At 36.9% G+C, this 12,507-nt stretch overlaps 1 protein-coding gene across 1 annotated transcript in view; it reads right to left on the reverse strand.

The window, feature by feature from the left end:
- Nucleotides 1-11,257, reverse strand: part of LOC150083717 (renalase-like) — a 58,096-nt gene extending 46,839 nt beyond the window's left edge. Inside the window, exons 1-3 of the mRNA XM_090378581.1 lie at nt 11,143-11,257; nt 3,843-3,948; nt 773-912 (exon numbers count right to left, since the gene is read on the reverse strand). Coding sequence (XP_090234707.1) covers nt 773-912; nt 3,843-3,948; nt 11,143-11,257 — 361 coding nt within the window. The remainder of the gene's footprint in view (nt 1-772; nt 913-3,842; nt 3,949-11,142) is intronic.
- Nucleotides 11,258-12,507: the final 1,250 nt, after the last annotated feature.

Below are 12,507 nucleotides of genomic sequence, written 5' to 3' on the forward strand. Positions count from 1 at the left end.
TGCACTCTTTCCAACGTAAGGGAGAAATCCATCAACTACTTACTCTAAAACTATCTTGAAACCTTCCATCTGATCAATGAGTACCAATATGGAATTCCATCAGTGTTGATCAACTGGTGATATATCATCTTATGTTATTCATCTTTGGATAAATTCAATGGGAAAGTCTGGTGAAAACTAAGCAATTGCTCTTAACCTGGTTTGGCATAAAGGCCTTCTGTACAAACACCCATCTTATGGATTGCTGAATTTTTTTTTGCATTGTCTAGTTTTCTCTCTGATGGCACATTGCAAGTAACAGTAGATCTAATTTCTCCACTAATGCTAGTGTTCTCCAAGGTTCAGTTCTTTCTCCCACTCTTTTTCCACTTGTACATTTGATTTTCTTCCACTGACTGGAAATCCCAGCCACAGTTTTTCTGATGATAACATGCTACATTTCACTTCCAATTTGAGAAACCTTGTCTTGCACAAGCATCTCCAACTTCTTGAATATCCTCCACCAAGGCTTTACATGCTGACCTCCAGGTAATTGCTTTCGGCCAGAGAGTAACTGATTGTTGGAATATACTACCTGGTGGTGTGGAAGTGAGTAGTTTAAATTGATGAAAGAATTAGACATATTATTAAAGGAAATATTTTGCTTCTTCTAAAATTATTTATTTACGTGATGTAGCACTTAAATACATCTTAAATGTGATGTTTTCATCATGAAATTTTAACTTATACATTCTGAAGTCAATCCTATCTGCAGCACTACAATTAAAATTACCTGCCATATTACAGAAGTGTTCAACTACTGAGGAAATGCCTTTTGGAGCCACATATATTAGTGAACGTGAGGTTTTTATACCCTCAAGTTTTTCTGTACAAGGAACCAGTATTTGATTTTCAATTAACTCATCATAAAACCTAAAAAAAAATAATTTATGACATAAATTCTCAGAAAATTATAAATTATGAACTGCATTTAATGGTGTTTAAAGTTACGATTACATTTAATCAAAAGTTTCAGACATCTGAACTTCTGATAATTTGGTTTAAATAAATTAATACACTGTGCAGTGACTCTCATGTTGAAAACATATTAAAGAAATACTGAATAATTACTAAGTCAAAGAAATGGACAAATCTCCATGTTGGGCATTTTAAAATATTATAAAAGAACTAAAGGAAAAAATTTCTAAGACTGTAATTTACAATAATTTAAAATGTGAAAATGTAGTCTTAAAAAGCTCATACACCGATGAGCCAAAACATTATGACCAGCGAGTCGTTATGCAAATCGAAGCAACTGCATGTGAACTACGGCGTGTGCATGGGTTGGGACACAGTATAAAAAACACCTGATACTGAACTACGTTAATCAGTGTTACTCTTGTTCTTCAGATGGGAAAGGCAGCGGACGAGTTTGATAACGGTCAGATTGTAATGGCCAGACAACTGGGTTAGAGCATATCCGAAACGGCACGGCTGGTATGTTGCTCATGGTCAGCTGTGGTTAGTACCTACCGAAAGTGGTCCGAGGAGGGAAAACCCACAAACTGCTGGCAAGGTGTTGGATGACCATGGCTGATCAATGCTCGAGGTTATTGAAGGCTCTCCCAGATGGTACATGGCAACAGAAGGGCGACTATGGCGCAACTTGCCAGAAACTGAAATGCTGGTGACAGGAGTAATGTGTCACAACACACAGTACATCGAACCCTGTTGAAAATGGGACTGTGTAGCCGCAGGCTGCTCTGAGTGCCCATGCTAACCACGGCTCACCGGCAACAACGCCTACAATGGGCAACAAGCATCGAAACTGGACCTTGAGTGATTGGAAGAAGGTCGTCTGGTCCGTTTCCTGTTGCATCATGTGGATGGCCAGGTATGTGTGCGTCGTTTACCTGGGAAAGTTACGTAGTGCCTGGATGCACCGTGGGACAAAAAACCAGCCGGTGGTGGTGGTGTCATGCTTTGGATGATGTTCTAGTGGAATACCCTGGGTCCAATCATCCATGTGCCAGACACTCTGATGTCTACCACCTACCTAAGCATCATTGCAGTGGTCTTCCCCTCTGGTGGTGCCGTCTTTCAGCAGGATAATGAGGCACGCCACACCGCCCGGATTGTTCGAGACTGGTTCACAGAACACGAGGAAGACTTCCAGGTATTGCCCTTGTCTCCAAATTCCCCAGACATCAATCCCATCGAGCATCTGTGGTTTGCATTGGAACAGCAACTTCGATCTGCGTGTCTCAAACCACAGATCTTACAGGAGTTAAAGGATCTGCTGGTTATGTGTTGGTACCAGATACCACAAGACACATTTAGAAATCTTGTAGCATCCATGCCTCGCTGGGTGCGAGCTGTTTTGGCTGCACGTGTAGGACCAACATCATATTAGGAAGGTGGTCATAATGTTTTGGCTCATCAGTGTACAATAAGTTCCCACTTTATTAGATACACCTAGCTAATAGTGAGTTGGCCTTGATTTAGCCCTCATAACAGCCTTGATCCATTGTGGCATGAACTCAACGTGATGTCAAAAGTGTCACTGAACACTTTTGACATGGGAAGCATCTCATATAACATCGTGTTATATGGGATGCTTCCCATAATTGTTTGTGAATTGGATGTTAAAAAGCCATATAATCCAATTGTCAGCAGCCAACAGCTGCTCACAATTGGATTATATGGTGATGGGACAAAGCAACTAAGTGAATGCAGTAGACTGAATTCACGTTCGTGCTGCTAGAACCAGTTGTGTACAATTTTGGCTTCATAATGTGGTATATTATTCTATTGGAAGAACCCATTCACATATGGATACATCTCAGCTATGAGAGGATGTGTCTGGTTGGAAACAACTTCCAGATAACCTGTTGACATTCAAATATTGCTCCACTGATATCAAGGGGACACCTCCAACGTACACTACAATAATATTCACCATACCATAAAATTACCACCACTAACCTGCATTGTTCACACCTGGCAGGTCCATGGACTCGTTTTTGCCATATTTTAGTTCTCCTATCAGCCTGAAATAGCAGGAACAGATTTGTCACACCAGACAAATCTAAGTTCCTGTTTGTATTTCCAATCCTCTACCCTGTGTTGATGTTCCTGAGCTTATTGTAATTGAAACTTCTTGGTTTTTTTGCTGATAGGGGTCGAATCTAGTTTGGTTGTTGACTGGGATACTCTATCCACGACAAGGTGACTGTGCATTCTAAAATAAAAAAAAATTCTATTTGGTCGTCACTGCTGTACTGGGTTGTTATTTGACTGACTGTAGCCTTTCGGTTACAGTCTTGTGGTCTTTACTGGCCTTTTGCATCAATGAGCTATTTTTGGCCACAGGATCTCTGTTGATTGGATATTATTTGGTTATTGGACCAACTTTAATGCACTAGCTGTATGTGAAAGCTCCAGCAGGGTTGCAGTTTCCAAGATATGCATACCAATGCTATCTTGGAAACTGCAATCAGTCACTTAAATATTTAGTGTTGCCATTCTTGCAATAAAATGCTCACACACAGCATCGCTACATATCTGTCCACCTGCTTTATATTGCATGGTACAAACACAATGCTGCTACTGAAGCAGTGCTCTATTTCATGAAAAGGGTAGGTGTACCTAAAATGGCCATAAAATTAATGAATGGCCATTTTAGGTGTACCTAAAATGGCCATTCATTATTTTTATGGCCATAAACATGAATTTATACCTTTGGCAAACTACCTGATTGTTATGCATTAATTTTTTACAGCTCAAAACGAATAGGTCATTAAGCAAGTTACGTAACTGAGTATCTTAAAAATATTAAACCTGATTTAATTAATGTTACTTACTGTGCATGATTTTTTAGACTATCCATTGTTGCAGTTACAAATTGATCTCCCATATCAATAGTACAATTTGGTACATCTGGACTTGGCACAGTATTCATGCTACCACCTAAAATATATTCAGATTATGTAAATTTTTAATTAAAAAATAATTTAATAAAAAATTCTAAAAAAAGGAACTGGAAAAATAGATATTAAAATAAATATAACATGTAGCAAGCAATATAACAACTATGATTTTTATCTTCAGCAGGTTTATATATTTGGCGCCACTGGCTTCCCTCTGCCTTCTGTGGAAACCTGGCAGTATGGCAGTTTCGCCATTGTTTGGAGCTCTATATAAGATATTTATATGAAAAAATCATACCTTTAAAAATGATATATGATTGATAAGTGATTGCCATATCTAAAATTATTGCTTACATAATACCAATACTGAGTTAAGTACCTACTGGCATCTGTGAAAAACCATAATGGTGCATGAAAAGAGAATCATTTTAATCTTATTTGATATAGCATTCTCAAATTTTCAATATAAAAACAGCAAAAACTTTACGTAACATGTAGTGCAAATTATAACCAAGTGAATGAGTGGTTTTAGAGTACAAAAGAGCTTATGGGGGGGGGGAGATCAAGATTAGACATCTATAATGGTGAACATGAAGTAGTTAAGAATTTAAAAGGCTTAAGTAAACTAAACAAAATGGGATTATTTTATAAAAAAATTCTTAAAAGTTAAGATAAATTCTTTTATCAATTTGAAATTTTATATTTGTAATGGAGACAAGACTAACTGTTCATTCATTTTTGATGAAATGAATGAAAAATCTTCATATGCTACTGATTATAAACATTTTGAGAATTGTATTTTCAAAAATTCATTAAAAATAACTATTAGAGATATGAATAAAAATTATACAAAGCCTTACACTATCATAAGAGAAAAAAAAACATCAATGAAAAAATATCTACCTTTAGCACCTTAAATTAAGAAAGGGTATTTTTTTTTTTTTTGTTAAGCAACACAAACATGGGGGGGGGGGGGGGTTGGTCTTGGTTTTTTTTTTTTTTTTTAGGAGCATTAGCGACTAAGGCCATATTGCTCTGGGATATGCGATGGTCATTCCCTGACCTTTCGCATTCTCCGTATTTGGTGGTGACGGGCTCGAACCCCGGTCTAATCAAGAAGCGTGTGCTAAGCACTGCTGCTCCTTCCCACCTGGCTAAGGAGGCGCCAAGGGGGGGTGGGGCACATGTTTAAATTAGTATCAGTATTAGCCATACTGCACAAGAAAATGGACCAACCTCGATACACCATTTTCTTTTTATTTTATATTCATTAACTTATTTTATTTTATGTTTTATATTCTTCTTTTTACTTTACATTTTTTGTCCTTTTTTATTTTATACAGTAAACCCTCGATTTAACAGACCCTGGACAAATAATAATACAAGTAATGTACATATTAATCTCGACCATATTATTTCTTTTTTTGGGTTATACAAAACTTCAGTGTTATTATTAATTAGAATTAATAATAATTACCTATTTCCATTATTGTTTTGATAATTACCTACTTTTATTTTTATAATCAAATTCAAGAAATTGTAGTCAGGAAACTGCTTCGTATTCTTTCTGAAAATGTGTTCAAATAGCTGTATTCCCAGATTACAGATAAGAGCAGGCGGTGACTTGTGAGCTGAACGAGACTTGGGACACTAAACTGCAGGTCTACCAATTCGCTTTGTTTCCGTCTCAGTCTGCCTCAAGCTATCATGCAGTCAGGTTGTATACAGAGTGTTTCTGTGATTTCTGAATTGACTTTATTTATTAAATAATTTTGCAATCCTTAAAATTTAAAATGGCATCAAGTGATAGGAGTTAAAAGAAAGCGTGTGAACTTAAACGTGGCATAGAAATTAGAGCTAATTGAGAAATTAGAACAAGGTGTCTCAGTAGCACGTTTGTGAAATTTACGGCGTATAAAAACAAACTGATTGTGATATCCGTAAATCAATGGCCAAATTGCAACATTTTATATTTACAACAGAATATTAGATATTCTTTATTATAATTTAATAATTTTATATTGTACAGTATTGTATATTAAAGCTTTTTTTTACATTAAGAACAATAAAAAATTCACGGGCTCGAACCCCGGTCTAATCAAGAAGCGTGTGCTATGCACTGCCACTCCTGCCCACCTGGCTATGGAGGATTATTCATGCATTAAGAATCTGCAGATAAAGGAACTACTAGGTGGCAGTGATCACAGTGTATTCATGTGAGATTTACTTAAAGATGTAACTACCAGAGGTAGAGAGAAAGGATTTTGCTTTCGTAAAGGTGACTACAGTGGTCTCAAATAGTTTTTAAATTCAGTGTATACAATGAGACCAACTGATGTTGTTACCAACAGCAAATTCTAAATGGGAAGCATTCAAGGAATTACTCAACTAAGAAATACTGTTCAAGGTTTAGGCCTAAATGGATGTCAGATGAACTAATGAGACTCATGGGTGGGATGTATATAAATTATCAGGTGATACAAAAGCCTATGGTAGATATAAGCTAGTCTGTAATCAAGTTACAAAGGATGTTAGGAAAGAAAACATAGATTATGAGAAATCTTTAGCAAAGGATGCAAAGAAAAACAGCAAAGACTTCTATGCTCATATTAACAGTAGAAGGAAGGGGTGAATCAGGACCACCTGATGGCTATGGGTTAACTATTGATGACACTGATCAAGTTGCGGGAAAATTGAATAGGTATTTTGCATCTACTTTTTTACAGATACTATAACAAAGAGCTAAATGACTTTGTGATAACTGAAAGGAAAGTGTAGGAGAAATTGTTGAGGATGGACATAAAAGAGGCACCCGAGGCAGATGGAATCTAATTATATTAAGGAAAGCAGCAGACGAGGTAAGCAAACCCTTAGCCATAATTATGAGAGCAACCTTGGATTCAGGGGAGGTCCCTATGGAATGGAGAAGCATGAATATATCCCCAATTCATAAATGGAAATCAAAAGGCAACATGTTAGCCTTTTGATCTCCCTTTATGAAGATCAAAAAAAAGGAAAATAATGGAATCACTGGTTATAGAAATAATGTGGGACAATTTGGACAGGCATGCAATTATACTGCAATCATAGCATGGATTTTTCAGGGGGTGGTCTTGTTTAACCACTCTGATAGGTTATTATGATGCAGTGACCAAGGAACTGAATGCAAAAAAATAATTCTGACATCATGTACTTGTATTTCAGGAAGGCTTTTGATACTGTTGCACATAAAAGACTGCTGTACAAACTGGAGCAATGTATCATTAAGGGCAAGTTACTGCTATGGATAAAGAGATGGTTAAGTGGAAGACAGAGAGTGATTATCAATGGGCACTGCTCTTCATGAACTAATGTTATTAGTGGATGTCCCCAGGGTTCAGTGATGGGTCCATTGTTGTTTTCAAAATTTATCAATGATACTGATGAAGATATATCAGGCTTAATGTTCTACGCTTGCAGATGATACAAAGGTTGGCAGGCTTAACAATAGTCATCACAATGAGCTACTGTAACAAGATCTAAGAAAATTGGGTCAATGGGCTGAGAAATGCCAGTTGAAGGTCAACATTGTCAAATGCAAGGTACCGTTAGGTTAAATTAATGACTCCTCTCTAACATAGTCTCTCCACTCGCAGTCTCATAGACGTACTGTTTCTGCTACATGCCTTTTATAGAGATACTTCCACTGGCACTGTTCTTCTGAATTGGCTTCTATAATTCCTGCTCTCTCTTTCAAAACAGTCCGAACACGTGCCGCCGCCAGCCAACATTCATTTACTGTCCAACTTCAAACTCACAGAACCAACTTTTCATCTTTCTCATTTATTCATTCATTCAACTGCCGTTTTCTGGAATAACCTTCTTTCATACACATTTCCTGAAAATTACAGTCTACAGAAGTTCAAGTCTAATGTCAACAAATATCTTCTTTCATCCTCTCACCCTCCAACCCAAGCACGGTACTAAGTACAATAGGTTCTAATACCTCTCGTGTTTGGAGTTTTCATAAAAAAAAAAAAAAAAAACTGTACATAGGTAGCAGTAACCTCACCCAGAGTAACTTATCGACTGTGTGGTACTAGACTAAGGGTGGTGGAGAATGAAAAGAACTGGGGGTAATTGTGCAGTCAGACATGAAATTCTCTGAGCAGTGCAATACATGCTGCCAGGACATCTCATGATATTTTGTCAATAATATACTGAAACTTTGCTAGCAGGGATAAGGCCAATGGTTAGGCCGCATCTTGAGTACAGTATATAGGTCTGGAGGCCTCACTTTAGGAAGGATGCAGATCTGCTGGAATGGGTGCAGAGAAGAGCAACCAGATTGGTGAAGGGAACAAAAGGGTGCTCTTACCCAGAAAGGCTTCAGTTCTGCTAATTGCAGCATCTCAAGACCAGGCAACTGTGGGAAGATCTGATTGTTTAAAGCCTTGAATGGATTGAGTAAGTAGAATGTTAATCATTTTCTTCCACTTGCTGACACTACACACAAGGGGGCATAATTTGAAGTTGAAGAATGGTTGCAGGATAGATGTGCAGAAGTTTGCCTTCAGCCAGCAGGTAGGTGATTGTTGAAACAAGCTTCCATGTGTTGTTGTTGTGGAAGTGGAGGGGTTGAATAAATTCAGGGGGGGAAACTAGACAACTAAGCTTGCTTTCTTGCATCATTTGTCATTACTACTGCTACTATTAGCAAATTTTGACATCACATCCTCTATTCCTTTGCTAATGCTATTTAAGAAAGTCAAAAACAACAGTGATAGAACTGATCCTTAGATAACCCTACTTCTAACATTAAACCAATCTGAAGTATAACCATCAAACATAACCACCTCTCTCATGCCCTGCATCCATCTTAGAATCTTATTCAGATTCTAAGATGGATGCAGCGTGTTCCAGCTTATATAGTAGCCCCTCGTGAGGGACTGCTTTCCAGCATGAGGGGTTACTAATGCTTTGCTAAAATCCAAATTTACAATGTCAAATTTACTTCCAAAATCCAGCTCATGATAACTATGTCAAAATAGCTAAGAGTGATTCTGTCAAAACAGCTAACCAGGTTAGTTAAACATGGCTTCCTCAGAACAGCATTGTGTATCCCTCAGAATACCATTTCCATCTAAATGTCCCTATATTTCACTCTTTACCATTGCCTCCATGATTTTACCTAACACTGAAGCCAGACTGACTGGTCTTTTTTCTCTTTATGAAAATCCCAAAAACAAGAGGTATTAGAACCTATACTACTTAGTATCATGCATGGGTTGAAGGTTGAAAAGATGAAAGAAGATATTTGTTGACATTACACTTTAACTTCTGTAAATTGTAATTTTCAGGAAATACGTATGAAGGAAGGTTGTTCCAGAAAATAGAAGTTGAATGAATAAACAAGGAAGAAGAAAAGTTGGTTCTGTGAGTTTCAAGTTAGACAATAAAAGAATGTTGACTGGTTGTGCCATGTGTTCGGATTGCTTTGGAAGACAGACCAAGAATTATAGAAGCCAATTCAGAACAGTGCGCATGGAAGTATCTACAGAAAAGGCATGCAGCAGAAACAAAACATTATGAGACAGAGAGTGGAGAGACTCTGTTAGAGATGAGGCATTAATTAACTTAACTGCCCTCTTTTGAATGGAATCTAGAAGCCTAAGAGAGGTTTTGGGAGGCACCGCCCCAGATGTGGGAACAATATTCCATGGTAGGGCAGATTTGTGATTGGTATAGAGTGAACAGAAATTTGGAAGAAAAGTAATGGCGAGAGTGAAAGAGAAAATCCAGTTTTTTAGATGCAGAGGAAGCGATATTTGTAATGTGCTTATGCCAAGAGAGATTAGAAGTCAGGGTAATCCCCAATAAAGATAGATGATCTTACCTAGAAATCTGCGTGTCATCAAAGATAAACATAGGAACAGAAGCTCCTATATTTATCTTTTATCTCATATCCAGCTCCTTTTTGCAAGATATAAGATAGGACTGAGTTTTAGGATTTTTTTTGCTCCACTGGAGAATTACTTGGCGATCAGCATTTAAGGAATTGGTAGTGGATACTCAAGAAGTTGAAGCTGTTTGTGCAGTGCAAGGTTTCTCAAACTGGAAGGTGGAATGAAATGTGCTATCATCAGCAAAATTATGGATAGAATTTCCGGTCAATGGAAGAAGGTCATTAATATACAAGAGTAAAAGAGTGGGAGAAAGAATTGGCAAACACCAGCATTAGTGGAGGAGGTAGAAGACCGAGAGCCATCTACCAACACCCACAGTGAGCGATTAGAGAGAAAAGTAATGTAATTCTTGGCAAAGTCGTATTGATTGTCTGTGATCATCAAAAGACTGGCCACACAACATTTGTTGAAATGTGTAACATTCATAGTCACAAATATAACATTTGTATAACAGATTTATTTTATATCAAAATAAATGTTAATTTATAGTTATGTGGGCTACAATTAAGAAATGATAGTTTAAAATTGCATGTATGAAAATTGTCTTTAGCCAAAAAATGATCTCTTAGAAAGGATAAACTTCCATCTAATCCAGTAACAGTGGAAAGCTTATGTTACAGACCAGACAAAAAAAAAAAAAAAAGAAAAAAAAAAGCTTTTCAGTTTTAAATGTTATTAAAACAGGACACATTAAAAATGTAAACAAATTTAAAAGTAATCTTTTCTAAGTAAATACAAATTTCAATGCAACTTCATCACCTGTATTCATTAGTTTCTGACCATGTTCTGTTTCAGTGCAAAATTATGTTTCACTAGATGTGAAAATTACAATCAGGTAAAAGAAAAAGAAGAATGAAACTGTCTAGGGCAGAGGTTCCCAAACATTTTATACCTTGCGACCCCTTAAAAATATTTTATAAATTTCACCCCCCTTACAGATCAAGTACAAATAAATAGATGACATAAAATTTATGTCATCTATTTATTTATACTTGATCTGTAAAGGGGAGGGGGGGGGCTTGTGAAATTATAATTAATATAATTAATAGAATTAATCTCAAAGAATGGGGGGGGGGAATGTTTCGTGCCGGATTAGTGAGATGGCTTGTCCATATTTCGTGTAAAAAGTGTTTCAAAAAAACAAAAGGCCGTTCCAAAAACAAACTGCGACCTCAGGGTGGCTCAACCCACAATTTGGGAATCTCTGATCTAGGAAATGCACGTAAGGGCCATATTTGTAAACACAGACGTACCCTCTTTTCGCTAACCTAATCCATCATTTCACTAACCTAATCTGGGCTCCTTTTCCCACAATACGACGTCTATATTTCTACATTCTGAACATAACGAACCAACTGTAACACCACCGGTTAAGCCACCTCCAATAACTAATACTTTGTTCATTTCAATATAATTTTATTTTCATATTATTTGAAAAAGTTACTACACCTCTATCGCAGTTGTGGCGTTATAAATTTATGCGAAAGAACAAAATGATGTATAAAATACAAAGTATTAAAATTGTACCACATCCAAAAACGAATTTAATGAAACGGTAAAAATTATCTGCATCTTAAGTAACTTCCCTAACACCTTTTGTTCTTTGCACTGTTAAAACAATTATTATGAACAAAATCACCTCCCACAAATAAATTATTCACACATTTTGGACACCACGAAAATTCATTTTGTTCAACTTCGACCGCCATAGCTTTAACCAATCATATGCCTCATGACGCACGATATGATGACATGCCGGTAGCTCTGATTACTCAAAGCCTGAAGAAATTGCGTAAGTTACGGTTGTGACTTTAGCTATCTGACTTCCACGGCGTTAAACAGAAACAGAACATCCGCAAGGTACACTCATACATCATGAAATAATAATAATAATAACAGAGCACTTTAGGGCTATAAGCCTTAGGTTGCGAAATAGTTAACTGACATGTAAGTGCAAGCACAGGCGTAGCGAGGGGGAGATTTCCCCGGGCGTCGAGCTTCAGGGGTGCCGTCAAATACTTGGTGCAAGTGCATAATTTCTTCAGGCAGCCAGCTACTAAGTAACTAGGAATTGGCAGCATTAAGTACACCAAGTATTGTGAATGCCTTTACAGCGAGTTACCATGATATTGCACTACCTCGAGTAAGTAATGCTTCACCAATTGAAAAGACTACTAGGCATCTCTCGTATTGTGGAGTTATACTTAGTAACTGGGTTGTCATCATTGCATCACTAGGGTACATGCCCACCTACCAATGAGAAACCAACAAGCTGCGAACGGTTCCGTCTGGGTGATGGTATCTGCCTAAAATAAGTAACAATAGTCTTCTCAATTGGCGAAGCGTTACTTATTCGACGTAGTGCAATATCATGGTATCTCGTTGTGCAAGTATTCACAATATGAGATGTACTTAGTGATGCCAATTTCTAGTTCCTTAGTAGCTGGCTGCGTGTTGAAATTATGCACTTGCACTAACTTACACTGTTAATAATAATAATACAATACAGTACAATAGAATTTATTCATAAATAATAATAATAATAATAATAATATATGATTAGGTATAATATAAATACGTGAAATGATACAACAAATTAATAAGATTGTCTGAAGTACAATAGAGCTACAGAATGTTCTCGACTATAAATTATA

The sequence above is a fragment of the Mastigoproctus giganteus genome, chromosome 7, assembly GCF_048544385.1.
Source record: "Mastigoproctus giganteus isolate SK-2022 chromosome 7, ASM4854438v1, whole genome shotgun sequence".
Classification (NCBI taxonomy): domain Eukaryota; kingdom Metazoa; phylum Arthropoda; class Arachnida; order Uropygi; family Thelyphonidae; genus Mastigoproctus; species Mastigoproctus giganteus.